This window comes from Sus scrofa, chromosome 15, assembly GCF_000003025.6.
Source record: "Sus scrofa isolate TJ Tabasco breed Duroc chromosome 15, Sscrofa11.1, whole genome shotgun sequence".
In the NCBI taxonomy this organism is placed as follows: Eukaryota; Metazoa; Chordata; class Mammalia; order Artiodactyla; family Suidae; genus Sus; species Sus scrofa.
In genome coordinates, this window is record NC_010457.5 from 29,866,580 (window position 1) to 29,892,865 (window position 26,286).

The 26,286-nt window shown below is 43.8% G+C and overlaps 1 protein-coding gene and 1 pseudogene across 31 annotated transcripts in view; one reads left to right on the plus strand and one right to left on the minus strand.

The window, feature by feature from the left end:
* The window catches only part of CLASP1 (cytoplasmic linker associated protein 1), a 260,115-nt gene that overhangs the window by 83,967 nt on the left and 149,862 nt on the right, over positions 1–26,286 (plus strand). For all 31 annotated transcript variants that reach the window (XM_021075175.1, XM_021075147.1, XM_021075149.1 and 28 more), the window contains exons 7-8: positions 1,732–1,807; positions 7,237–7,334. In XM_021075175.1, coding sequence (XP_020930834.1) covers positions 1,732–1,807; positions 7,237–7,334 — 174 coding nt within the window. The remainder of the gene's footprint in view (positions 1–1,731; positions 1,808–7,236; positions 7,335–26,286) is intronic.
* LOC106506200 lies at positions 11,856–13,242 on the minus strand (annotated as a pseudogene).

Genomic DNA, 26,286 nt, shown 5'->3' on the forward strand with positions numbered 1-26,286 from the left:
AGCACAGGATCCGAGCTGCACCTGCGACCTATACCACAGCTCATGGCAATGCCGGATCCTTAGCCCACTGAGCCAGGCCAGGGATCAAACCCACAACCTCATGGTTCCTAGTCAGATTCTTTTCTGCTGTGCCACAACAGGAACTCTGGTAGTTCCTTTTTTAAAAAAAACTTTTAATTTTTTAAAATTTGTATTTGGCCAAGCCCACAGCATGTAGAAGTTCCCAGGCCAGGAACTGAACTCGCACCACAGCAGAGACAATGCCAGATCCTTAACCTGCGGAATCACCAGGGAGCTCCGGGTAGTTCCTTTCTTTTTATTGCTGAGTAGAATTCCCTGATATAGACGTGTCATAGTTTACATTCGCCTGTTGGAGGGCATTTAAATGATAGCAGTTTTTGGCTATTATGTTGTGAGCTACACAGGAAGTCCCAGTTTTTGGCTATTATGAATAAAGCTGTTAGGAACACACATGTACCAGTCTCTGTATGAACAGAAGTTTTCATTTCTCTTGGGTCCCAGACCAAGAGTGCAATTGCTGGGTCACTTACTAAGTTCATTTTTAGTTTTTTTTTTTTTTTTTGTCTTTTTCTAGAGCTGCACCTGTGGTATATGGAGGTTCCCAGGCTAGGGGTCTAATCAGAGCTGCAGCTGCCGGCCTATGCCAGAGCCACAGCAACGTGGGATCTGAGCCGCGTCTGCGACCTACACCACAGCTCATGACAATGCCTGATCCTTAACCCACTGAATGAGGCTAGGGAGCGAACCTGCAACCTCATGGATATAGGTTCTTTACCACTGAGCCACAACGGGAATGCCTCTTTTTTAAAAAAAATTTAATTTAATTTTTAAGTTTTCTTTTGTCTCTTGAGGGCTACACCCATGGCTTATGGAGGTTCCAAGGCTTGGGTTGAATTGGAGCTGTAGCTGCTGGCCTATGCCACAGCCACAGCAACTCAGGATCCGAGCTGTGTCTGTGACCTATACCATAGCTCGAGGCAATGCCGGATCCTTAGCCTGCTGAGCAAAGCCAGGGATGGAACCCGTGTCCTTGTCGATACTAGTGGGATTCGTTAACCCTTGAGCCACGATGGGAACTCTTCATCACAGCCTTTTCATTAAGTGTTTTTTTGTTTTTGTTTTTGATTTTCTGCCACATTTGTGGCATATGAAAGTTCTTGGGCTAAGGATTGAATCCAAGCTGCAGCTGTAGCATTGCTGGATCCTTTAACCTACTGCGCCGGGTTGGGTTTGAACCCAGTGACCTGAGCCACTTAACGCACTGCACCACATAGGGAACTCCCATTGAGCAGTAATTACCTGCACGTCTTTTATGGCGGAGCACTGCGCACAGAGGGAGAACTCCAGGCCCTTGGTGCCACGCTGTGCAGTTGAGCACCCTGAGCTGGGCACAGTTGCAACCATCATATGGCAAAATAGCAACACTATGATGGCCCATATGAGGTGGGCAGGACATGGGAGAGGCTGGGGCTTCAGCCTGGCAGTAAGGATTGGGGTGGGTGGGAGGGAGCCCAGGTGCCAGGGAAAGACTTGTTGGGGTTTTGACCTCTGTGCAAGGGCTGTCTGGGTGTGCATTGATTTTGGAACCAGATGGGGCAGAGCAAGTTGTGAGGTGTTGACAGGGCCCCAGAACCCGGGTGGGGTGAGGGGCAGAGAGGCAGCTCTCTGCCTCTGTTCTCCCCGACAGTAAAACACTCCTTCTGTTTTCAGCTCTGGAGCACATACGTTAACACTAAGCAAGATCGTGCCACATATATGTAACCTACTTGGAGATCCAAACAGCCAGGTGAGTGTATTTTCATGAGAAAGAAAAAGCTTTGGTTATAGACAGCGAAATGCATTTCGATGTCTGTGTCTGCAGGATAGGGGGGTAGGGCATTATCTTTCCAGGACTCCCGTTGTTGTTTGAGATGGTTAGCATTTATCAGCTGCCTTTGGTCAGTGTTGTGGCCACCTTGCCCTCCTCTCCACATTGGGGTGAGATCTCACTAGCCCATCAAGTGATGTCCAGGCCAGCCTCCAAGAGAATGTCACTCTGGTCACCATCTCTGCAGCCAGGAGTGACATGGGAGAGAGGCACCACTGGTGATGGAAGAGTAGCGGTCACCTCCTGGGGTGGGGGATGGACCGGGCAGGGCCTGCGGGGGTGGAAACTGTCCACGTTGTGCTTTGGGTGGTGGCCACATGGGTGTATGTAACCATGGAAATGCTTCAGACTGAACTCTTGAGATCTGTGCATGTTATTTTGTGTACGTTTTATGTAAATTGAAACAAACCCCCCAAAAACAACCAGGACACCACTTCCTTAGCATCAGGGTGGGTAGGAGAGGTGCTGGGCACAGTGACCTGCAGTTGGCAGAGCTGAGTCTGGGCCCCAGAAGGGCCAGTTCTCCCCCAGTTCAGTTCCAGTTACCCCCAGAGCCTTGGCTCACACTAACTGGTAAGTACAGCACTTTGATAGGTAAAGAGGCCGAAAACGGGGACAGTAACTTAAAGAAGAAACGCACAGGTGACTCTCAAACAGCATGGGTTTAGAGCACACAGGGCCACTTTTGGGCAGTGTTTTTGGTGGTGTCCCTAAGTGCCACTTGTCCCTGGTGGTTTGGATCTGCGGAGGCAGCTCTGTGGATGCGGATTTTGGTCTGTGTCCCAGCCCCACCCACACCGTTGAGGGGTCGACTGCATGGTGGACAGCATCTCATTTTCATGGCTAAAGTACCCTGTGCTGTCCCCGGCCCGGCCCAGCCCAGCTCCGGGGGCCCCCAGGGTCTGATCCCCTCTCATCTCTCACATCCCTCGCCCCATGGCTGGTCTTATTTCCAGTTGTCTCTCAGCCTCTTTCTTGGCTGCTCTCCGTCCCTCCCGAACCTTCGTGCTTGCTGCCGGACTGTGTGCATGGGCTCCTTGCTCACGCTGCTTTGTTCTTCCTGATCATTCTGTTACCCAGCCTTCACTGAAAATATGTGACGGTGGAGATGTGATTTTGAGGTGTTTTTACTTACTGAATCATACTTCAACATTAATATTTGCCTTATGTTCAACATTAATTTAAAAATAACTGAAGCTACTTTTTAAAAAGATTCTAAATTACCGAATGGATTATTTTACCTTTTTGCCCCCTTAGTGTCTTGTCTCTGTTGTTGTTTTCTGTGGGAAAAAATCCTTTGCAGAGGTCCTGTTTCAAGGCCATCACTGCTGCCACATGGCCTCCTTTGGTAGAGCAGAAAAGCCAGCTGGCCAGGCTGGGTGAGGCTCTTTGTTTCTCATTCCCATGCTCTACAGGTGATGTGAATATTCACGCTGGGCTGTGGGGGCTGAGGTTGGCGGAGGGCAGCTGACGCTCCGTGGGCAGCTGGCAGCCATCTGGGTTAGGCAGTATGCAGAGCCAGAGATTTGCACACTGGGCCCTCAGGAGCCCACACGCCCACACCTGCCTTAGGAAGGTTTCTCCGCATGTGCCCGCATACACACACGCTCATGCACACGTCCCCAACCCAGGGGGCTTCATGTTTGCTCCTCTGATACGAGTCCCTTTCATCGCCCCTCCTTCTGGGGTGCGTCTGCATGTTGCACGTGCTTGTGTTCTTGACTTTGTATTTCATTTTATGGCCATATAGTTGACTTAAGATGTTGTGTAGTTTCAGGTGTACAGCAAAGGGAATCAGTTCTGCATATGCACATATCCATTCTTTTTCGTATTCATTTCACGTATAGGTTATTATTCAGTATTAAGTAGAGTTCTCTGTGTGCTATACAGTGGGTCCTTGTTACCTACCGCTTTCATATATGGTAGTGTGTGTCTGTGTTCATTCCAAACTCCTGATTTATCCCCCTTCCCCTTGGACTTCGTTTTAATTTTTTCTTCAGTCTTTTGTGCTCTCTTTGGACCTTGAGGGTCAGGGCTTTTGCTTTTTCTCTTTATAGTCCTGGGACTGCCTTCCAGCGGTCTGAGGATGGAGTAGATGCTCCGTAGCTGTTGGAGTGACTTCCTCTCCTTAGCTGTTTACATCTCAGGCTAGAGAGGGCAGTTGTGTCTTGCAGGGTGCTGTCACTGCCTGCTGTTGGGGCCAGCCTCCAGCTCTCCTTTCTCTGTGGGGGCGTGTATGCCTGTGTGCATGCGTGCGTGCGCGCGCGCGCGTGTGTGTGTGTGTGTGTGTGTGGTGAGTTTTCACAGCCCTGCCCATGGCCGCTTGCATGGATGGCACTTGCCTTTGACTCTGCAAACTCTCCTGCCTCAGGGGATGTGCGTGCCTAGTGACATTGGTCTGAGCACAGGGACTCAAGCTTTGCAGAGTGGTCTGCATGTGTGCAGGTGATGTGGTCAGGATGGTCTTGACTACTGAAAGTAACTGAAAACCCAACTCAGCATCATCAGAGCACGAGGGAAGAGGTATTACCCTGGAAAGCAGGGCCGAGCTGGGGAGGCTTGGCTAGCCCTGTTCTATTGGGCTGATCGGCTCATGGGCCTAGCACACACATGTCCACACTCCTGGCTGATGGAAGCCTGGTACCTCCCGTGCCCCTCTTCTGCATTCAGCCTTTCTGTGTTGAAGGGCTCAAACTTAGATGGAGGTGGTGAGAGTGACCTGCTACATCCCAGGGTCACCACCCAGCTCCGGCAGCTAATCAACAAGCCCAGGTCACCGTCATCTTTTTCCCTCCCCCCTCCTTTATTTGGAAATAAAATCTGGATTGTTTTGAAGGAAATCTTAGGCATCACTTCATTTAATTCTTAAATAGTAAAAGATAAGGACTCTCCACCCAGTGTAACCTTAGTACCGTTGCCACTTCCTGTCCCTCAGGAATGACTCATTCTCTCATGTCATTAAATACCCAGCCACTGTTCACTTTTCCCTCAGTGTCTCATGCTTATTAGAGTTCCTCGCATTCCCCTTTCTAAGAGCAGAGAAGCGTTTTCCAGGGGCTTTCCCACAGAGTTCCCCTGGAATCTCACTGTTGAACGCTGCATCCCTTGCCCTGTGTTGGCCAAGCCTCTGGGAATGGACTGCACCTTCTGAGCCGAGAACAGATCACCTCCTTTGAGATGTAGATTGCACAGCGTAGCCTGGGCTTGTTGCCAAGGAGAACAGGGATAGGGACTGTAGCAAAGGCGGCCAGCAGGCTGAGACACCTATGTGGTAGGAAGTCCCTTTGCCAGATGAGAAAAAGCCTGGACCTGCCTAAAGACCCCTGGCTTCATTGTTACAGCTCCTCAGCTTGCCTGGAGTGGGTGGGTATGGCTGCGTCTGCAGGGCCTTCCCTGCCGACCACTGTCTGTCTTGCTAAGGAGTTTGATGCACAGCTTTAAAGCCTGAAAGCATCTGGGAAGCCCAGGGACTGCTGATGATGCCGGCTTAGAGTGCTTCCTAGTACGCAGAAAATCTCTTCTGTGAACTTGAATCAAGGGTGCTTTTGACCTGAGAGATTTCTAAGCCCGCAGGGAGATTATTTATTTATTTATTTATTTCCTTTTTAGGGCTGCACCTGCAGCCTGTGGAGGTTCCCACTCTAGGGGTCGAATTGGAGCTGCAGCTCCTGGCCTATACCACAGCCACAGTAGTATGAGATCCGAGATGTATCAGTGATCTATACCACAGCTCACAGCAATGCCAGATTCTTAACCCACTGAGTGAGGCCAGGGATCAAACCTGAATCCTCATAGATACTAGTCGGGTTTGTAACCCGCTGAGCCATGATAGGGAAGTCCCTGAAGAGTAGTTATTTAAGGGGGCTCAGGTTGTTGGTCTGAAAGATGTCCCCCCAGCCACTGTGTTGAGTGCTTTATACATGCAAACATGGGGCCAGGACTTGCGGGGCCTTCCTGCTCCATGCGCCACCTTACCTGTCTGGGCTGGGGAGCACTGCATTTGGGTACCTTGTAGACAGTCTGATGTTTGTTGAATGAATTTACTATTATTTTTATTTATTTATTTATTTATTTTTTGATTTTTGCCATTTCTTGGGCTGCTCCCGCGGCATATGGAGGTTCCCAGGCCAGGGGTCGAATCGGAGCTGTAGCCACCGGCCTACACCAGAGACACAGCAACGTGGGATCTGAGCTACATCTGCAGCCTACACCACAGCTCACGGCAACGCCGGATCCTTAACCCACTGAGCAAGGCCAGGGATCAAACCCGCAACCTCATGGTTCTTAGTCAGATTCTTTAACCACTGAGCCATGATGGGAACTTCGAATTTATCCAATTTTTTTTAAGTGCATTTTGTTACTTGAGACTTACGCAGTGCTCCTTTCTTTTTTCCTGTCTGTGTTGGGCCAGACCTCTGCCTCGCTCTTCCTGGAGCCCATGCCCTGCACCTCTGCTTTCTTGCCTTTGCTCAGGCTGGTCACCTTGTTTGGAGCTTGTCTCATTCCATCTTTCCCTGGTAAAGTGCTATGTTTCCAAACACAGTTGAAGTGCTTCCTTCCTCTTCCACAAAATGGTCTCGTGTGCTGACTCCCTCCCGTCACTTGTGTGAGCTCTTTGTACTGTTTTTTTTTGTTTGTTTGTTTTTGTTTTTGTTTTTGTTTTTGTTTTTGGTGCACCTGCAGCTTATGAAAGTTCCTGGTTCAGGGATTGAACCCATGTTGCAGCAGCCACCTGAGCCACACCAGTGACACCACTGGATCCTTAACCTGCTGAGCCACCAGGGAACTCCTCTTTGTACTCTTTATATATAACACTTAGGACATCTTGCCTTGTATTAAATGTAGGCTTTATGGAGTTTTGTCCCCATCTCCCTTTTAGAACCATGAGCTTCCTGAATACAGGCTCTGTGTCCCCGGTGCTGCCCTTTTTCATTGCTCACTTAGTATTTGTTTAGTTGACCTACATCCAGAATGCTTTACATGGTATTTTATTTTTAGGAGAATTCACTTATTTGTAGTGTTTTCTCTTTTGGAGCGATGGTCTAAAAATTCTAGTTTCCAGGCATCATCTTAAAGGAGGGAGAGAACTAAGGGGTATGGACTTTAACATGTACCTAGGGATGGGAGCTGAATTTTTTCTGCTCCCTGGAACTGTGCCTGCTGAGTTGAAACTCTGTCAAACATGCCACTATGTAGTCCACTGTCCACAAGGGATTATATGCGCAGTTGCTTTGGTAAATGGGTGATAAACTTGGGGTGTTGTGTAGCCTGTTGTGTCCACAGCAGGAAGCACTGGGGGGGGTGTGTGTGACACAGGGCAGCTGTAAGATCTCTTCTTTTACATCTAGGTTCGAGATGCAGCAATAAACAGCTTAGTGGAAATTTACAGACATGTAGGAGAACGCGTGAGGGCAGATCTCAGTAAGAAAGGATTGCCACAGTCCCGGTGAGTTCAGACTTTTTTCCTTTCTTCTGCTCTTCCCCTGCTCCTTCTCAGTTAACATCTTTGTTTGCACTGCTGATTTGGTTCTGGTAATTTATCGAAAGAATATTTGGTTGGAGATCTTGTCCAGATCATGTGTCAGGGGTCCCCTTTCATTGAACTTGTTCAGAAGCACAACTTTCTCACCCAGACATCCGGCCAGGCCCCACGCCATATGCTGGGCTTAGAGCATATTGCGAAATGATCGGCATTGAAAGAGTCTGCCATTCCCCTGGTTGCTGTGGTTCTCCATTTGATATCTACCCAGTGCCTAGCATAGGAGGTGCTCAGAGCATATTTGTTTGAATAAAGCCTTTCCAGGATGAGCATATTTGTTTGAATAAAGCCTTTCCAGGACATATACAAGTAATAACTTTGGAAAACATCTTTGAAATGGTCAGGAATGTTAGTCTCAGTGTAAAAGTCTCCAGCACTAGGTGATCAGAGTCTTAGCAGATTCTGGGCAACCTGTGTCCACAGACATTTCTGTTGCACTCGGAATTTTAAAAATAACAACTGAATATCTTTAATTTTAACTGTGATGGAGAAATCTTACAGAACATGAACTCTAAACCTTTTGCCCATCTGATTCCATCATGGGAGAAGGTTCTGTGAAACCCTTGGAGCTAGACCAGGATGGGGCTCCCGGTGCAGCTTGCCTGGGCCTGTCACGGTGTCCATGGAAACAGCAGAGATAGGAAGTGATCTCCGAGTGAGAAGAGTCGGGGCTCATCCCCAAGTCCTGTTCTTTTGACTTTTCATTTTCTCCATCCCGTTCCCCGAAAGTGCTTACAGAGTATTGGGCATCTAGATGTGGGATGGAGCGTTGAAATATACAGGAGTCTTCTGTCTCCATGGCCCTCAGTTGGGTGTGATGGAAGTGGCCCCCTTACCCTACTTTAGGGGCTCCGTGAGTACTTGAGGGGCCATCCTTTTTTGTCTTTGTCACATCTGACCCCAGTGTTGCTCTCATCATGGCCCCTGTGCTTTTTTAAAAAATTTTTTAGCCCTAAAATATTTCATAGCAGTAGAGTATAGCTGGAGATCCTGCAGGCTAACAGACAGTATGATACACGGCCCCTGGGGCAGGTGTCAGCAGGGAGTGTGGTGGAAGCCGCCTGTTAGATTAAGAACTGTGGACAGGGGATTAGATGAGAATAAAGCCACATTTTATGTTTTTTACAAAAGGTAATCTGTGGGAATGGGGTACTTTTCTGTTTTGTTTAGGGTCGCATTTATGGGATATGGAAGTGCCCAGGCTAGGGCTCGAATTAGAGCTACAGCTGCTGGCCTATAGCTACAGCTGCACAGCCACAGCAACACGGGATCCAAATCATGTCTGCAACCCATATCACAGCTCATGGCAACGCCGTATCCTTAACCCACCGAATGAGGCCAGGGATCGAACCCGCGTCCTCATGGATGCTAGTTGGGTTCTTAACCTGCTGAGCCACAATGGGAACTCTGGAACAGGGTGTTTTAATTCCTATAGTTTATAGACTTCAACCCTCTGGTCCTTGAATATATATATGGTCAGAACACTTAGAAGGAATATGGACCAAGAAGTAGCAACCTATCTTTTAGGGGAAATGGGAGGGTACAGATGAGCAGGGAGAACAGTGCAGGAGGGGGAGGGCTATTTAAAAGGGACGTCACAGTCATTGTTGGGGAAACAGGTCGTGGACAGTGAGACCCTGTCCTGCACCAGGGACGGTGTCACCACGTAGCTCATGGTGACCCTGGGCTATGAATGGACCATCTTCCACGGTGGGATTCATGTGTCATGGTTGACAGTTGCTGTAGGGGCTGGTGGAGTGGGGAAGTGACATGGGGAATCTGAGATCTAAAGAGGTGGGCACGGGAGAGAGTCTATGCCACAGGTCTGACCCCGTCCTACAGAGGCCTGCTTGCAAGGTTGGTCTGGGCTGGTGCCTGGAAACTTGGATTTGGGGGGCTTCCCACCTGGCCAGTGTTTTGCTACTCATCTGCTTTGCTTTGGGAGTCTGGCATTTGGAGAAGTCTTAGGGAGAGGCTGCTTATGTGACCAGCCCCATAAAATCAGGCGTTCAGGTTGTTCCCATGTGGCTCAGTGGGTTAAGGATCCAGTGTCACGGCAGCAGCTTGGGATGGGTTCCATCCTTGGCCTGGAAACTTCCACATGCTGTGGGCATGGCCAAAAAATCCCCAACCAAAAACCCCACAAAAAAAAACAAACACACACCCTGGCACTCTGACTCGAACATGTTTTCCTGGTGGATAGCATTCCACCTGTGCTGTCATGGCTTCTTCTTGGGGAACTCAGCGCGTCCCGCGTGACTCCACACAGAAACTCCAGTCTGGTTTCCTGTGGACTTCACCCAAGATTTTCCTCTTTGTCCCTTTACTGTAATAATCACAGTTGTGAGTATGACCCTGTGCTGAATCCTCTGAGTCCTAGTGATTCAGTGAACCCAGGGGTGGACAGAGGGTCCCAACATAGAGAGTTGGCTTTAAGTGAGGTCCCGGAACTGGGCTTGGAACCTTCTCTTCCAGACTCTTAGCTACAATTTTTTTCCATACTATTACCCTTCCCCTTTTAAAAAAAATAAATATTAAAAAAGAAGCTATTGCCGAGTTAGGGCCTCTGTGAGCAGGAATGAAAGTTTCCACTATCTCATGTTACCTAAAATCCTTCCTAAAGATTCTGGACCACTGTCCTAGGGCAGTGGACTCATGTCTTTTGCAGCCATTGTTGGAAAACTCTGGCAGACACAGTGCTTGGAGAACCAACCTGTCAGCTCTCTTTCTTTTTTTCTTTCTCTCTCTCTCTCCCTTTCTTCCTTCCTTCCTTTCCTTCTTTCCCTTTTCTTTCTTCCTTCCTTTCTTTCTCCCTTTCTTTCTTTCCCTCCCTCCCTCCCCCTCTCTCTCTTTCTCTTTCCTTCCTTCCTTCCTTCTCTCTTTCTCTCTTTATCTTTTTTTAAACTTTTATTCATATACCATTTTATTTACTGACCTGTAAAACATGCCAAAATTCATATGACTAATGAAACTTTTCATGTTAAAACAGTCAACACAACAAATTCCTAGCAAGAAACACTTGAATGTAGGAATCAACATGTGAACATTATATCTAGGTGCTAAAATTCAGGCTATAAATATGAGATAAATATCAAATAAGATACTCCCGGTTTAATGGAGGACATAACAGTTATGAAAGTCATGCTTAACACAGTGGTTAAGTAAAGAGAGATGGGCAAGGGTGTCATAGAAGTATGCAAAGGTTTAGCAGTTCAAAGAAGCCTTCGCCCTTCAGAGAAAATACAGACGGCAACTGTATAGCAGATTTTTCTGTAATACGGTAGTTTCATTCTGTTCTTGCTTTTAAAGTAACTGTAGGTGTTTTTTTGAGCACTGAAAACTAGATGCAAAGTAAGTCTGCTCAACAAATTAATCCTGCCAAGAATCCCTTCTATTTGGAAGTTCCCAGGCTAGGGGTCGAATTGGAGCTGTAGCTGCCAGCCTACACCGTAGCCACAGCCACTCCAGATGGAGTAGTGTCTGCGACCTACACTGCAGCTCACAGCAACACTGGATCCTTAACCCACTGAGCGAGGCCAGGATCAAACATACATCCTCATGGATACTAATTGGGTTCATTACCACTGAGCCACCATGGGAACTCTCCTTATAGTTAAAAATACAGTTCAGGGAGTTCCCTTGTTGCCCAGCAGGTTAAGTATCCAGCGTTGTCATTGTAGTGGATCAGGTCCCTCCTGTGGTATGAGTTCAAACCCTGGCCTGAGAACTTCCATTTGCCATATGCATGGCCATAAAAAAAAAGTTACGTTTGTAAAGTTTAAGGTAAAGCATACATGTTTTCATAATTATTTTTAAATTTAATTGAGCCTATACTACTGCATATAATCAGTTATACTTCTGTGCACAGTTAGTTTCAGGTACCATATTTTATATTTTTTGGTCCTCAATAGCATAGAATTTATGCTCCAAAAGAAATTTATCAGTCCATCAAATGGTTACATTTAACTTTCTTTTAAAGACAGATTAAATTCAAGGAAGAACTGACTTTTCCTGATACCTCATTTTCAAAATACTGGTGCAGATTTACCAGAGAATAATTCTTTATTTTGCCCAACATCAAATAATCTGCAAAAAGTTTCCAAGAGAGCAGCGTTTCTTGTTCAGCTTCCTAAAATAAAGGCTTTCTGAATGAAAGCATTTATATTCCTAGCTCTTTAAAATAAACATTAAAAAATAAAGTACAGGAGTTCCCTTCATGGCTCAGTGGTTAACAAACCTGACTAGGAGTCTTGTAGATGAGGGTTTGATCCCTTGCCTCACTCAGTGGGTTAAGGATCTGGCATTGACGTGAGCTGTGGTGTAGGTTGAAGACGAGGCTCGGATTCCAAGTTGCTGTGGCTGTGGCATAGGCTGGCAGCTGTAGCTCCAGTTCGACCCATAGCCTGGAAATTTTCATATACCATGGGTACAGCCCTAAAAAAAAAAAAAAAAAAAAAAAAAAAAGTACAAAAATGATCTCTTGGCTTCTGAATAGCCCACTTAGTTACATAAAGTATTTTCTGTCCCAGTACTTTCTCAGATGAAAAAGCCATTTACTTCCTAAAAACACAACAGTCTTCATTTCAGCCATTCAGTGTGTTTCCATGGAAACATGGCGGGTTGCCTTGGCCATCATAAGTCACATTAGTTGACTGTGGAATTTCTCCATCTTGTTTACATTGAGAGCTCTGGTCTGTTCTATAGACCAAACAAACTGAATCGTCTGTTACTTTCATACACACACTGCTATCAAAATGCCAGCATTGGAGAACCACACGTGCCCTCATAGGGTTGGCCAAGTAGTTTCTGGGCCATGTGGCTGCTGTCCCAGGTCTGGTGCTGCAGCGTCATTGTGGAGTAGCAGGGCTGGGGACCAGAGGCAGTATGAGGTGGCATGGCCCCCCCACCTCCCTACCTCCCGCCACTTATAAATTTTACTGAAAGAAGCTGAAACTTCATGTTTCATTACATTTATAACAAGGCGATCCTGTAAGATCTAGCCCCCTGAGGGTCATAGGCTGTGGCCGCCACCTTCATTGTGTTTGGGATGTGTCCAAATGGAATGACGTTTAAAGACTCTCCTGCTGTTGGGAAGTTCAGTATCTGCTCTGTACAGCTCCAGGTGGCTGTGGGAATACTGGAATATTCTAGACTTCTTGTACATCACTGCGGGGTTTTTTCGTTATGGTGGGAGCGTGGTCGATTCTTGAGCTTAGCAGGATTCCATACCACAAGGTGAATATTGCAGAATTTGCTTGGTGTTTTCTAAAACTTGGGTTTAGTCCTGGAATAAAAATCCTCTCCTCGTAAGGGTTTGTTGGCTGAGTGAGCGCTGTATTTGAGAAGAGGATTAATTATATCTCTAGCAAATATATGATTGAAAAGAATACCTTGATAGCGTCAGCTGGATGACTTCGTAATAAGAGTAGTGATCTGACTGAAGTGGTAGTTTTCTGTCCATTTCACAGTTGGGAAAAGAGACTTGCATGTTCTTCAGCTTCACTTTGATGGAGCTTAATCATGCTCTGAGGCCACGTGTTTAGCTACTCAAGTCATCTGCCGGCTAAAATCCTATTAAGCCAGATAATAGAGAGGAGATTTTCAACACAGTCATCTTCATCTTAGAAGATCTCTCCACCCACTTGGCATCTCAGCACAGCTGAGCTGTGAACCTCAGTCAGTAAAATATTTGGTCATTTTATGTTGTTTTCAATGTATTGTTTTCACAGTTCACACAGTATGTTCAGAAAGTAGTCCTGCACAACTCACTCACAGCCGCCCATTGTGAGATGCCGTGTTGGTGTGTGATATTTGTGAGATGCTCGGCAACTGAGGGAAGTGTAAATAAATCACCTGTCACTGCTCTCCAGGGCTTACCTTCAGAGACAGGTGCTTTTAGCTTGTGTGGACATTCCCTGTCTCTCCAGCGTATTCCAGACGATAGAGTTTTTCAGTATGGTGTATTTTAGTTTGTGAAGCTTTGGAGAAAAGATCACTGGTGTTAAATTTCTTCGGGAACCGACATTATTTGGGAACTAAGCTCCTGAAACGGCAGCTGCTTTAAACTTGAAGATAGTTTAATTCCTAGGTAGAGCTGTTGCATGTCATCTGATGCATTGTAAATATTTGGTAAACTTTCCTTGTGAACCTGCAGTTTTGAAAAGCTCTCATAATATTTGTTTATAAAGAACAGAAACATTCACTAGACATTATTGTCTAATGATTATATTGTTAAGGGAAAAATTGAAAGTTTCTTATTTTTAATTTGCTTGCCAAAGTTTTGGTGTTGTAGGGAGGGCCCAGGGCAAAAGCCGGTGCGAAATGTGCTCTATAATGTTCCCTCTTATCTTAAAATTTTCTTTTTGCGTGTGTGTGTATTTTTCTTTGATTGAGATATGTCTCATGTACTGTAAAATTCACCCTTTTAAGCTATATCATTTGGAGGTTTTTAGTATATTCATAAAGTTAGGTAACTGACATCACTACCTAATTCCAGAATATTAAATTTTATTTTCTGCCAGCCATTTATACAGAGAGAGCTGACTAGATTTACAAGATACACTGGAAAAAAGGCAATTCCCTATCTCTTCTGCTATTTTTCTTCAGACTCAGCTGTCTTTATTAACTCTTGTTTCTGTTGCTCTGTCTCTGAATACTGTGCATGTGGTGCTGTTTCTTAGCTCTCTGTCACGATAAGAGTTTTGTTTCTAGTTGTGGAGGGTGAATTTCAGCTCTCTTTCCTCCTAATCTCCCTCAGGGACACTTAACTTCTCCTTGTCCACCAAACACAATCATGTTTTAATTTTGTTTGTTTGTTTGTTTGTTTTGCCATTTCTAGGGCCGCTCCCGAGGCATATGGAGGTTCCCAGGCTAGGGGTCAAATCAGAGCTGTAGCCGCCAGCCTACACCACAGCCACAGCAATGCGGGATCCGAGCCACGTCTGCAGCCTACACCACAGCTCATGGCAATGCCGGATCCTTAACCCACTGAGCGAGGCCAGGGATCGAACCCACAACCTCATGGTTCTTAGTCAGATTCATTAACCACTGAGCCACGACGGGAACTCCTCCAGTCATGTTTTAATTTTGATGACGACAACATATAGTTCATTTTGTGACTGTATTCTGTTTACAGCTCACTCATTATGTTTGATGAACTCTGGCTACTTCCCTGCCCCCAGCACACACTTGGAGTTGTTTTCCCTGGGTTAGTTTACTGTCTCGATTTCACGTGCAGGGTTGTCTGTGTACTGCGCGTGCAGCAGCACTATCTGTGTCCTGCTGTTTACCCATGTCCTTGTGAGCCTGTCCTTCCGGTCCATGCTGGCTGCCTTCACTGCCTCTTACTTTCTTGTGTCCTGAAATCTCTCTCTGTCGTCATCCTGGGGCTCCACTTCACCTTTCACTGCAGGTGCACATGCTGTTTCTTGGATAATGTCTTGGTTTTGTCTCACTGTAGTTGTGCATACCCTCCAGTCTCTTATTAGAGCAGGAAAGTTTTTGAGTCCGAGAATATCTTTGTCCTGTCTCGATACTGAGAGTTTGTTAGGGTTTAGAAGTAAGTCTGGGATGGAAGTCCCTTTCATCCAGCAGGTTAAAGCTAATGCTGGATCCTCGTGGTTCCTAGTCGGATTCATTTCTGCTGTACCGTGACGGGAACTCCAGTTTTGCCATGGATTTTAAAATATAAGTTATATCATCTGCCAGTAGGGTTTATTTCCTCTTCTCCAGGTGCCTTTTATTCTTTTTCTTGCTGAAAAGCCCTGGATAGAACTTCCACTAAGAAAGATGTTGAATAGCAGTGAGAGGGAGCAACATTGACCTACTCCTGATCTTAGAGGGATAACTTTCAGTCTTACACCACTGAGTGTAATGTTAGCTTTGGGTTTTTTTCCTTTGTGACTTTATGACGTTGAGAAGGTTTATTCCTAGTTTGTCTAATGTGGTTGTCATGAAAAGTTGTTGGATTTTGTCAAATACCTTTTTGTTGTGATGTTTTTTCTGGGTTTGATGTTATTATAATAGCCTTGTAGTAAAGCATTCCCTCCTCTTCTATTGTTTAGGGTTATATGTATTTTTTTTTTTTAATTAGTAGACTTATTTTTAGAGCAGTTTTAGTTTTATAGAAAACTGACTGGAAGGTACAGGAGAGGTCCCTTAGTCCTCTCTTTCCCCACTCTCAGTTTCTCCTGTATCATCTGTATTGTGAAAGAGTCCATGAAAGATTGGTTGCGAATTCTTCTTTAAACATTTGTTAGAATTCACCAAACACGAAGCCATCTGGGCCTGGGCTTTGCTTTAAGGATGTGTTTTGATTACTATTTCAGTTTCTTTACTTATTATATTCAGATTTTTTTTCTTCTTGAGTCATTTTTGGTAGTTTGGGTCTGTCCAGGAATTTGTCCATTTTATCTAGATTATCTAATTTTTGACATAACTGTTGCTCATAGTGTTCTTTGCAACTGTTACAAAAATAAAAAGGACAATAGTAATGTGCCTCTTTTCACATTTTTATTTCAGTAAGTTGAGTCTTCTTTCTTCTGATCTGTCTAGTTAAAGGTTTGTCAAATTTATTGATCAAAGAACTATTTTTGGTTTGTTGATTTTTTTTTTCTGTATTGTTTCTCTACTCCCTGTTTCATACCTTTCTCCTCTAATCTTTGTTTATTTCCTTTTGCTTGATTTGCTTTGCTTTTTTTTTCCCCTCTCACTTTTTTAAGGTGAAGGTTAAGTTATTGCTTTGATGTTCTTTTTTTTTTTAAATAATGATTTTTATTTTTTTTCCATTATAGCCGGTTTACAGTGTTCTGTCAATTTTCCATTGTACAGCAAGGTGATCCAGTCACACATACATGTATACATTCTTTTTTCTTACATTATCATGCTTCGTCATAAGCAACTACATATAGTTCCCAGTGCTATACAGCAGTATCTCATTGCTTATCCATTCCAAAAGTAATAGTTTGTATCTATTAACCCCAGATTCCCAATCCGTCTCACTCCCTCCCCCTCCCCCGTGGCAACCACAAGTCTGTTCTCCATATTCATGATTCTCTTTTCTGTGAAAAGGTTCATTTGTGCCATATATTAGATTCCAGATATGAGTGATGTCATATGGTATTAGTCTTTCTCTTTCTTACTTCACTTGGTATGAGCATCTCTAGTTCCATCCATGTTGATGCAAATGGCATCATTAAGTTCTTTTTTATGGCTGAGTAGTATTCCATTGTGTATATATACACTACATCTTCCTAATCCAATCACTGTGGATGGACATTTAGGTTGTTTCCATGTCTTGGCTATTGTGAATGTGCTGCAATGAACATGTGGGTGCACGTGTCTTTTTCAGGAAAGTTTTGTCCAGATATATGCCTAAGAGTGGGGTTGCTGGGTCATATGGTAGTTCTATGTATAGTTTTCTAAGGTACCTCCATACTGTTTTCCATAGTGGTTGTACCAATTTACATTCCCACCAGTAATGCAGAAGGATTCTCTTTTCTCTACCCACCCCCAGCATTTGTTATTTGTGGACTTATTAATGCTGGCTCTTCTGACTGCTGCTGTGAGGTGGTACCTCATAGGAGTTTTGATTTTTTTGTTTTGTTTTAATATAGGCATTTATTTAACTACATTTCATACATTGTGGTATGTTGTACCTTTTAAAAATTGAAGTATAGTTGATGTACAATATTATATGTTATAGTGATTCACCCAGTTTTTAAAGGTTATACCCCATTTATGGTTATTATAAAATATTGGCTGTATTTCCTTTGTAGCTTATTTTATTTTATTTTGGCCTTGCCCACGGCATGGGGAAGTTCCCCAACCAGGAATTGAACCCATGCCATAGCTGTAACCAGAACCACAGCATTGACAATGCTAGATCCCCTTTTTTTGAGGGGGAGGCTGTGTTAGGGCCACACCTGCAGCCTATGGAGATTCCCAGACTAGGGGTAGAATAGGAGCTGTAGCTGCCAGCCTGCACCACAGCCACAACAACACTGGGCCCGAGCCAAGTCCGAGACCTACACCACAGCTCATGGCAATGCCAAATCCATAACCCACTGATCGAGGCCAGGGATCAAACCCGCAATGTCATGGATCCTAGTTGGGTTCGTTAACCGCTGAGCCTGGAAGGGAACTCCAGTGCTAGATCCTTAACCTGGTAAGCCATGAGGGAACTCCTGTAACTTATTCCATGCGTACTAGTTCGTACCTCTTAATTCCCATACCTCTATATTGCCCCTTCCCTCATCCTTGTCTCCCCACTGGTAACTGCTATTTTATTTTCTGTATCTGTGAGCCTGCTTCTTTTTTGCTTTCTTTTGCTAGTTTGTTATATTTTTTTAGATTCCACATATAACTGATATCATACAGTATTTGTCTTTCTCTGTCTGACTTATTTCACTTGGTATGTTATGTTATGGTCTCATTTTCATTCATCTCATAGTATTTTCTAATTTCCCTTTTGTTTTCATCTTCGACCTATTTTATTTTTTGACTTTGTGTCTTTTTAGGGCTGCACCTGCAGCACATGGATTTTCCTGGGCTAGGAGTCTAATCGGAGCTGCAGCTGCCAGTCTACACCACAGCCATAGCAACGCCAGATCCGAGCCACGTCTGTGACCTGCACCACAGGTCAGGGCAATGCCGGATCCTTAACCAGCTAAGCGAGGCCAGGGATCGAACGCACAACCTCATGGTTCCTAGTCGGATTTGTTTCCACTGCACCACAATGGGAACTCCATGACCTGTTTGTTATTAGGGTTGTTTTGTTAAATACCTACATTATATTTGTTGCTGTCCCATTTCTATTTGTTATTCATTTGTAGTTTTATCCTTTTGTTGTCATTTACCATAATTTCTGTATTCTGTGGTTTCAGTATTTTGAAATTTATTGAAGCTTGTTTTGTGGTGCAGCGTGTGGTCTGTCCTGCAGAATGTTACATGTGCACTTGAGAAGAATCTGTTTTCTGTTATCTGTTACTGAAATGTGCAGTATTGAAGTCTCCAGTTAAGAGTGATGAATTATCTATTTCTCTCTTCAGTTCTGTCACTTTTTTTTTTCTTTTTTTCATTTTTTTTGCTTTTTAGGGCTGCACCTGAGGCACATGGAAGTTCCCAGGCTAGGAGTCAAATTGGAGCTATAGTTGCTGGCCTACATCCACAGTCATAGCCAACACCAGATCTGAGCCTTGTCTTTAACCTACACCATAGCTCATAGCAATGCTGGATCCCTAACCCACTGTGCAAGGCCAGGGATTGAACCCGAATCCTCATGGATCCTAGTCGGGTTCGTTAACTATTAAGCCATGAAGGGAACTCCAAGTTCTGTCACTTTTTATTTCATATGTTTTGGAATTCTTCTTGGGTACCTATAATTATATCTTCTGGATATGTTGATCTTTTTATCCTTGTCAAATATTCTTCTTTGTTCCTGATAGCAGTTTTTGTCTTGAAGTCTATACTATCTGATATTAGATAGCCACTCTAGGTTTCTTTTGAGCACTGCTTGCATGGAATATCTTTTTTTTTTTTTTTTTTTTTGTCTTTTGTCCTTTTAGGGCTGTACCTGCGGCATATGGAGGTTCCCTGGCTAGGGGTCTAATCGGAGCCATTGCTGCCGGCCTATGCTAAGTCTGCAACCTATATCACAGCTTATGGCAATGCCAAATCCTTAACCCACTGATCGAGGCCAGGGATTGAATCCACAACCTCATGGTTCCTAGTCAGATTTGTTTCCCTTGCGCCATGATGGGAACTCTGCATGGAATATCTTTTTTACAATCTTTTATTTTCAGCCTTTGTGTCTAAAATTAGTCTCTTGTAGGTAGCATATAGTTGGGTCTCGTTTGTTCAGTCTGACAATCCATGCCATTTAATTGAAGTGAAGAATCCATTTGTAGTTAATGTAGTACTGGTAGGGTAGAATTTATTTTTGCTCTTTTATTTTGCTCTTTGTAAGAACTGTATATGTTACTACTTTTTTGTTTCTCTGTTCCTCCATTACTGCCTTATTTTGTAGTAAATTACATATTTTCTAGTGTACCAGTTTAATTTTCTTGCTGTTTCTTTTACGGAATTGTTAGTGTTTCTTCTGGGCAATTCTCTGGGGATATCAATTAACATCTTAACTTTTGGCAGTCTAGTTTGAATTATTATTATTTAAAAATATATATTTTTAAATTATAATTAATTTACAGTGTTCTGTTAATTTCTGCTGCACAGCAAAAGTGACCCAGTCATATATTCATATATATACACACACACATTCTTTTTGAATTATTATTCTTAGTTTTCACATTGGGAACTTTACTTCTACATAGCTCTGCTTTGGGAGTTTACGTTGTGGCTCAGCAGAAACAAATCCAACTAGTATCCATGAGGATGCAGGTTCGATCCCTGGCCTTGCACAGTGGTTCGGGGATCTGGTGTTGCTGGGAGCTGTGGTGTAGGTCACAGACACAGCTCAGATCTGGCATCGCTTTGGCTGTGGCGTAGGCCATCAGCTGTAGCTCTGATTGGACCCCTAGCCTGGGAACTTCCATATGTCCAGGGGTGGCCCAAAAAAGAAAAAAAAAAAAAAAATTAAAGATACATAGCTTTGTTTTCTCCCCTCCTTTCTGTTGCTCTTCTTGTTATACAAATTACATCTTTGTACATTGTAAACTAGCCAATGTGCAGTTGGCAATACATTATAAAATTACTATTTAATGTAATTTCCTTTTAAGTCATGTAGGACCAGAAGAGAGTTAACAACAAAAAAATACATTTATGCTATCTTTTATGTTTATTTACCTTTTGTTTTATATTCACCATTGTAGTTTTAGTCGCTCCATGTTATCTGTGGGGGATTGGTTCTAGGACCCCCCTCTGGATGCCAGAAATCCATGGATGCTCAGGCCTTTTATATAAAATGGCATATTATTTGCATAAAATGTATGTACATCTGCTTGTATACTTTAAATTATCTTTAGATTACTTGTATCACCTAACAATGTATATCTTATTTGTTGCTGGCGTATGGCAAATTCGAGTTTTCTTTTTGGGAGTTTCTAGAATTAAAAAAAAAAATCTTTTCGGTCCATGGTTGTTTGAATCTGAGGATGTGGAACGTACAGATACGCAGGATTGACTGTAATTTTACCAGTGTTCTTTATATTTTCATATGGATTTGGGCTATGGTATTGTGTTCTTTCATTTTAATCTGAAGAGTGTGTATTAATTTTGGCTTTTCTAAAAATACCTTAAATTTTCCTTCGTTTTCCCCCTAAGTCTGCACTTTATTGTGTTGTTAGTATGGCTTCATGAAAAGACTTGAAAGATCTTTGGTTCAGAGAAGATTCTCTGCTTCTTTTTTGAAGAGTAATTTTGTTGAATATAGATTTTTTGATTGAGATTTTTAGTTGCATGTCTTTGAATATGTTATCCCACAGTTCTCTGGCCTCCTCTGTTTTTAATGATAAATTAGTTATTCATCTTACTGGGGACCCTTGTACATGATGAGTGGCTTCTCTCTTCTTGCTTTCTTTTTCTTTTCTTTTCTTTTTTTTTTTGGTTTTGTGGCAAATGGAAGTTCCCAGGCTAGGGGTCGAATTGGAGCTACAGTTGCCAGCCTACGCCACAGCCATGCAACTTGGGATCCAAGCTGCGTCTGTTACCTACACCATAGCTTATGGCAACACTGGATTCCCCAATCCACTGAGCATGGCCATGGATCAAACCTGCATCCTCATGGATACTAGTAGGGTTCATTCCCACTGCGCCACAATGGGAACTCCTTCTGTTGTTGCTTTTTTTTTTTTTTTAAAGTTTCATTTATTCTTTTTTTTTTTTTGTCTTTTTGTTGTTGTTGTTGCTATTTCTTGGGCCGCACCCGCGGCATATGGAGGTTCCCGGCCTACGCCAGAGCCACAGCAACACGGGATCCGAGCCGCGTCTGCAACCTACACCACAGCTCACGGCAACACCACATCCTTAACCCACTGAGCAAGGGCAGGGACCGAACCCGCAACCTCATGGTTCCTAGTCGGATTCGTTAACCACTGCGCCACAACGGGAACTCCCCTGTTGTTGCTTTTAAGATACTCTCTATATCTTTTCTCTTAACCCTTTGTTTAAAGAGATCCAGGTTAGGATCTCTTTAAGTTTATCCTATTGGGAGTTTGTTGAACTTCATGAATTTGGAACATTTTTGGCCATTATTTCTTCTCATATTCTTTCTGTCCTTTTGCATTTCCCCTCTCCTTCTGGGATTCCCATTAAGTGTGTGTTGGTATGTAGTAAAAAGATGATCTCTTAGGCCCTCTGTTCATCCCCACCCCCTCACCTTCCCCCTGCCCCCACACATTTTTTTTTTCCTATTTTTCAAACATGACAGTGTCAATTGACTTCATCTTTGAGTTTGCTTCCATGTTCTCCCAGCTCAAATCACTGTTGAGTCTCCCTAGTAAATTTTTAATTTCAATTGTTTATGAATGTTTAATTTCATTTTGAGAATTTCTGTGTGATTCTTTTTTATGTTTTCCATCTCTTCATTGATATTCTTTTTGGTGAGATCTTGGTTCTCATATTTCCTATAGTTCTTTTTTTTTTTTTTTTTTTTTTTGGTCTTTTTGTCTTTTTGCCATTTTCTTGGGCCGCTCCCACGGCATATGGAGGTTCCCAGGCTAGGGGGTCAAATCGGAGCTGTAGCCGCCAGCCTACGCCAGAGCCACAGCAATGCGGGATCTGAGCTGTGTCTGTGATCTACACCACAGCTCACGGCAACGCCGGATCCTTAACCCACTGAGCAAGGCCAGGGATGGAACCCACAACCTCATGGTTCCCAGTCGGATTCGTTAACCACTGAGCCACGACAGGAACTCCTATTTCTCTTAGTTCTTTAGAAATAGTTTCCTGTATTTCTTTCATCATATAAATAATAGTTGGTTTCAAGTATTCATCTAGTTTGTTCAGTGTCTGGGCTTCCTTTAAAGCTAGTTTCTGTGATTGACTTCTCCCCGTGTATGGGCTGTGTTTTACCGTTTCTTTATGTGTCTCATAATTCTTTACTAAAACTGATTATTTAAAATATTATATTGTGGCAGCTTTGGAATCACAGTCTTCACCCCTCACCAGGCTTGCTGTTGCTGGTGTTCATTGTTTTTCTTGCTCGTTACATGTTTAGTGACTTCTCTGAACTAGTTTGGTAAAGCCTGTATTTTTTGGTTGTGTGGCTATTATAGTCTCTATTGGTCTTCCATCCAAGTACTAACCAGGCCCAACTCTGCTTCCGAGATCAGACAAGACTGGGCACATTCAGGGTGGTGGTATGGCTATAGACTAGTCTCTGCTTGATTGGGTTAGTGTTCAGCTAATGATGGGACAGAGATTTTCTTCAGTACCTTTCACCAGGAACTCTCCTAGCCTTTGCTGAAGGCTCTGTGTGTATGTTGGGACTTGCTTTCAGTGCTCTGGCAGGCAGTTTACACATCTCTGCCTCTATACCTCTTTATTGCCTGCTCGTGCAGAGGCTCATATGGTCAGCAGAGGGGAGACATTGGTGCCCTCTTGGGTCATCATCCTTGGGCGTGCACACAGCCTTGCCCATATATGCCTTTGCTAGATTCCCAGGAATATGGCCAAGCTTTTCAGTTTCCTGAGAACATTACACTCTGCAGTTTTTACCTGTGCATGTTTTGGTGGGTTTCTTTGCCCCACTTGTTATTGCCATCTCAGGCAGCTGCCATGTTAAACAGCTGTTGCTGATTCTTTTTGATCTTGGCCTCCGGGAAGAGTCTGGCACTGAGCCTACTCTGGAGTGAGGGCATATAACGACAAGCCCTGTGATGGGGGCTCGGGGACATGCCAGACAGGTCAGATGGTGGTAGTTCTCTGTGAATGGGGACGTTTTCGGAATGCAGGCTTGTTCAGCTCTTTCTAGTGGTTGTGAGGGAGGTGGAGGTCGGCAGTACAGAGCAGGGGAAGGCTTGCTGTTCCTACCAGGACTCAGCCTTTTCTCTTGAAGAATGCGCCTTGGGTTGTTGCAGGCCTTTGTTTAATTTCTAGAGTTTTGGGAAAACTTGATTTTGACAGATTTTGTCAATACTTTCTTTGCTTCTTTGGAGGAGCAGGTTTTCAGAGGTCCTTATGGTGCCATTTGACAGGCTCTGTCCCTGTTTACTTTCATGATTATGGTATTTCCTCATCTCCTTGGAAATGGTAGATTAATTTTTTATACCCTTTTTCTTTCCTCTAAATTGGGATTTTTGAGTGTCTTTATTTTCATTTTGGTTTCATTTCCACGTTAGAGGCTTTGCTCATGTAGCCTATAATCCTTGGTTGCCTGCTTGTATTTAAGAATAGTGAACCGAAGAACCAGTTAGAAACTCTGAGTATCTCGGTGGACTACTAGTATTTGCTTTTAGGAAACTGTTTTAAGTTTGTATTATAAAATATTCTAGAAAGGAATAATTAGATCTACATCTTACAGTAAAATAAATACTAATTGCCTCAAAGAATTGAATATAAAATTTAAGTTCAGAAAAACCAGGGGAAAGTGGTATTAGGTTATTTGTCAAACTAGTAGAGACAGTTATTTTGAATTTGAGAGCCAAAGATTTAAAATTTAAAAAGTCCACGAAATTGGGTGGCCTCAGAGGGTAGTCATAAGTTATGTAGTCAGTGTCTTCGAACATGTAAAACTGACACTTTCAAACTTGCGCCAATTGATGGGTCCCAGGACAGGCTCTTTATATTTCTGTGTTCAGAGCTGGCAGATGGCAGCTGTTCCTAAGGCAGGCTTTGTTGGGGTTAGAGTGTCATAAAGCCAGGTTGCCGATCCCAGAGCTGGTCATCTTGATAGGGGCCATTGTGTGGGCCTTAGTGAGCAAGGAAGAACTCAGCTACTGAGACAGGAGTGTGACAGCAGGGGAAAGGCATGCTTTCCTGAAGGAATTCTGAATTAAGGTACATGTGCCCGTAATGGTAGTAGCTTTAGCATTTCCACATCTGGTTGTTGTGAGAAAGGTGGCCACTGTGCATAGACATTACCATAGCACAGAGAATCTACAGAATCTTCCACACTTGCCATTGATAATGGTGAATACTCTCCCAGGAATGGAAGAAATGATGGCCTCCTCCCGGTAGTTTCAGGAACCAAATCCTTTGTCCCTGATGTCCAAACTTGCAGGCATGCTCACGTCAGAGGGCGTAGTTGTGACACAATAAAGTGGTAGCTTGGTCAAGGCATGCCCTGGCAACCTGTGTGGTGATATTATTTACAGGCTGGTCAAGCCACTGGGGATCTTTGCAACTTATAAAAGGGAAGGTGATGGAAACATCGTAGGAATTGATTCTAAGGCATCTTTCCAGATTTTTAGTAACCCCTGGATTTGAAAGTGAGTAATAGTTTTCCCCATGTGGTCCTGAGGTGACAAATAGTTCTTTAATGCAGTGCTGACTTTGGCTTTTGGTAGTAGATGCCTGGAGCAGTTTTGAGAAGGATTCCTGGGGCTATGTTTGGGCTTAGATGGAGAGATGGGTTGAAAAGATGGACGTCTGCTATGGAATGGGAAGCAGGAGAGGCAGTGCATCAGGCTGCTTCAGCGGCGGCATCTTACCTCTGTTACCTGATGGGTGTCTTTGGTACTCCTGTTCCTTAGAATGTCCCAGTCTAGACTAGAATGAAGTAGAAGTAGGAGGAGCTCTAGAGGGTGGGAACTTGGCACACTCAGGATATGGCCATCGCAGCACTAGTTCAGTGAATGAATGAGGGCATGGACTGAGGCCAGAGTGTGGAAGATACCGTGTTTCCCACGTTGGGGGCAGGGACAGGTAGGGACCAGCTCTCCCACCGTGATGTCACCCTCCTGCGCTACATGATTGATGTGTGATATACACAGAATACCAGAGACAATACAGGTCCTGTCCCTGCTCCTAAGGGGCTTTCATACTGGTTGGGAAGAAAAGACAAGCATGTTTGAAGTGGAACTTGTGTGACAGGCTGGTTTCTAAGAAAGTGCTAAGCTTTTTAGTCTAGTCCCTGAAGTAGGTGGCCAAGGTCGGAATATAAAAGTATGTGATTTTGGAATCTAAACCTTTATACTTACTTATTCCAATATATCTGTGTTTTGCTTGGGAAAATCTTCTTTTTTTCTTGACTTTCTACAAGGTAAGATTACAACCCCTCCCCACCCTGCTAATTTTCTTCTCATTTTGGTGTCAGTAGGATGGAATATTTGGACTGGTTAGGAGTTTTACTTCTTTTAGAATGTCAAGATGAAAATGATCCATTAATAGAAAATCCGGATTTTGAAGCTGAAGATTATCCAGTCACAACATTTGTTTCTAGAGAAATTATAGCATTTTTAAATTAAGTAACAGCCACAGCAAAGCCTTTGTATTGTAACACCAGTGCATTTTGAAAATCTTTATCCTGAGTAATCAGCGGTCTGTGCTTAGCTAGAAATATGAGAAATACGACTTTTCATAATGCATTCATTTTGCATAGAGAAGTCGGTCAGTTTAATAGAGTGTCTGAGAGCCTGGGCTCTGAGGTCTTACTCTCAGGGCTGGCATCTCCACCATGACCAACTGTGACACCTCACGTCAGGGGGCCTTGATTTCCTTATCTGTAAAATGGGGATGGTCATGATCCCTTAGACAGCAGTTATGAGAAGTAAAGGAGATCTTTCAGGTAGAGCCCTTAGGTCAGTGTGTGGCTTATAGAAAGCAAGTGCTCACTTACTATTATTATTATTTTATTATTTTGCTTTTTAGGGCTGCACCCTTGGCATATGGAAGTTCCCAGGCTAGGGGTCGATTCGGAGCTGTAGCCGCCAGCCTACGCCAGAGCCACAGCAATGCAGGATCCAAG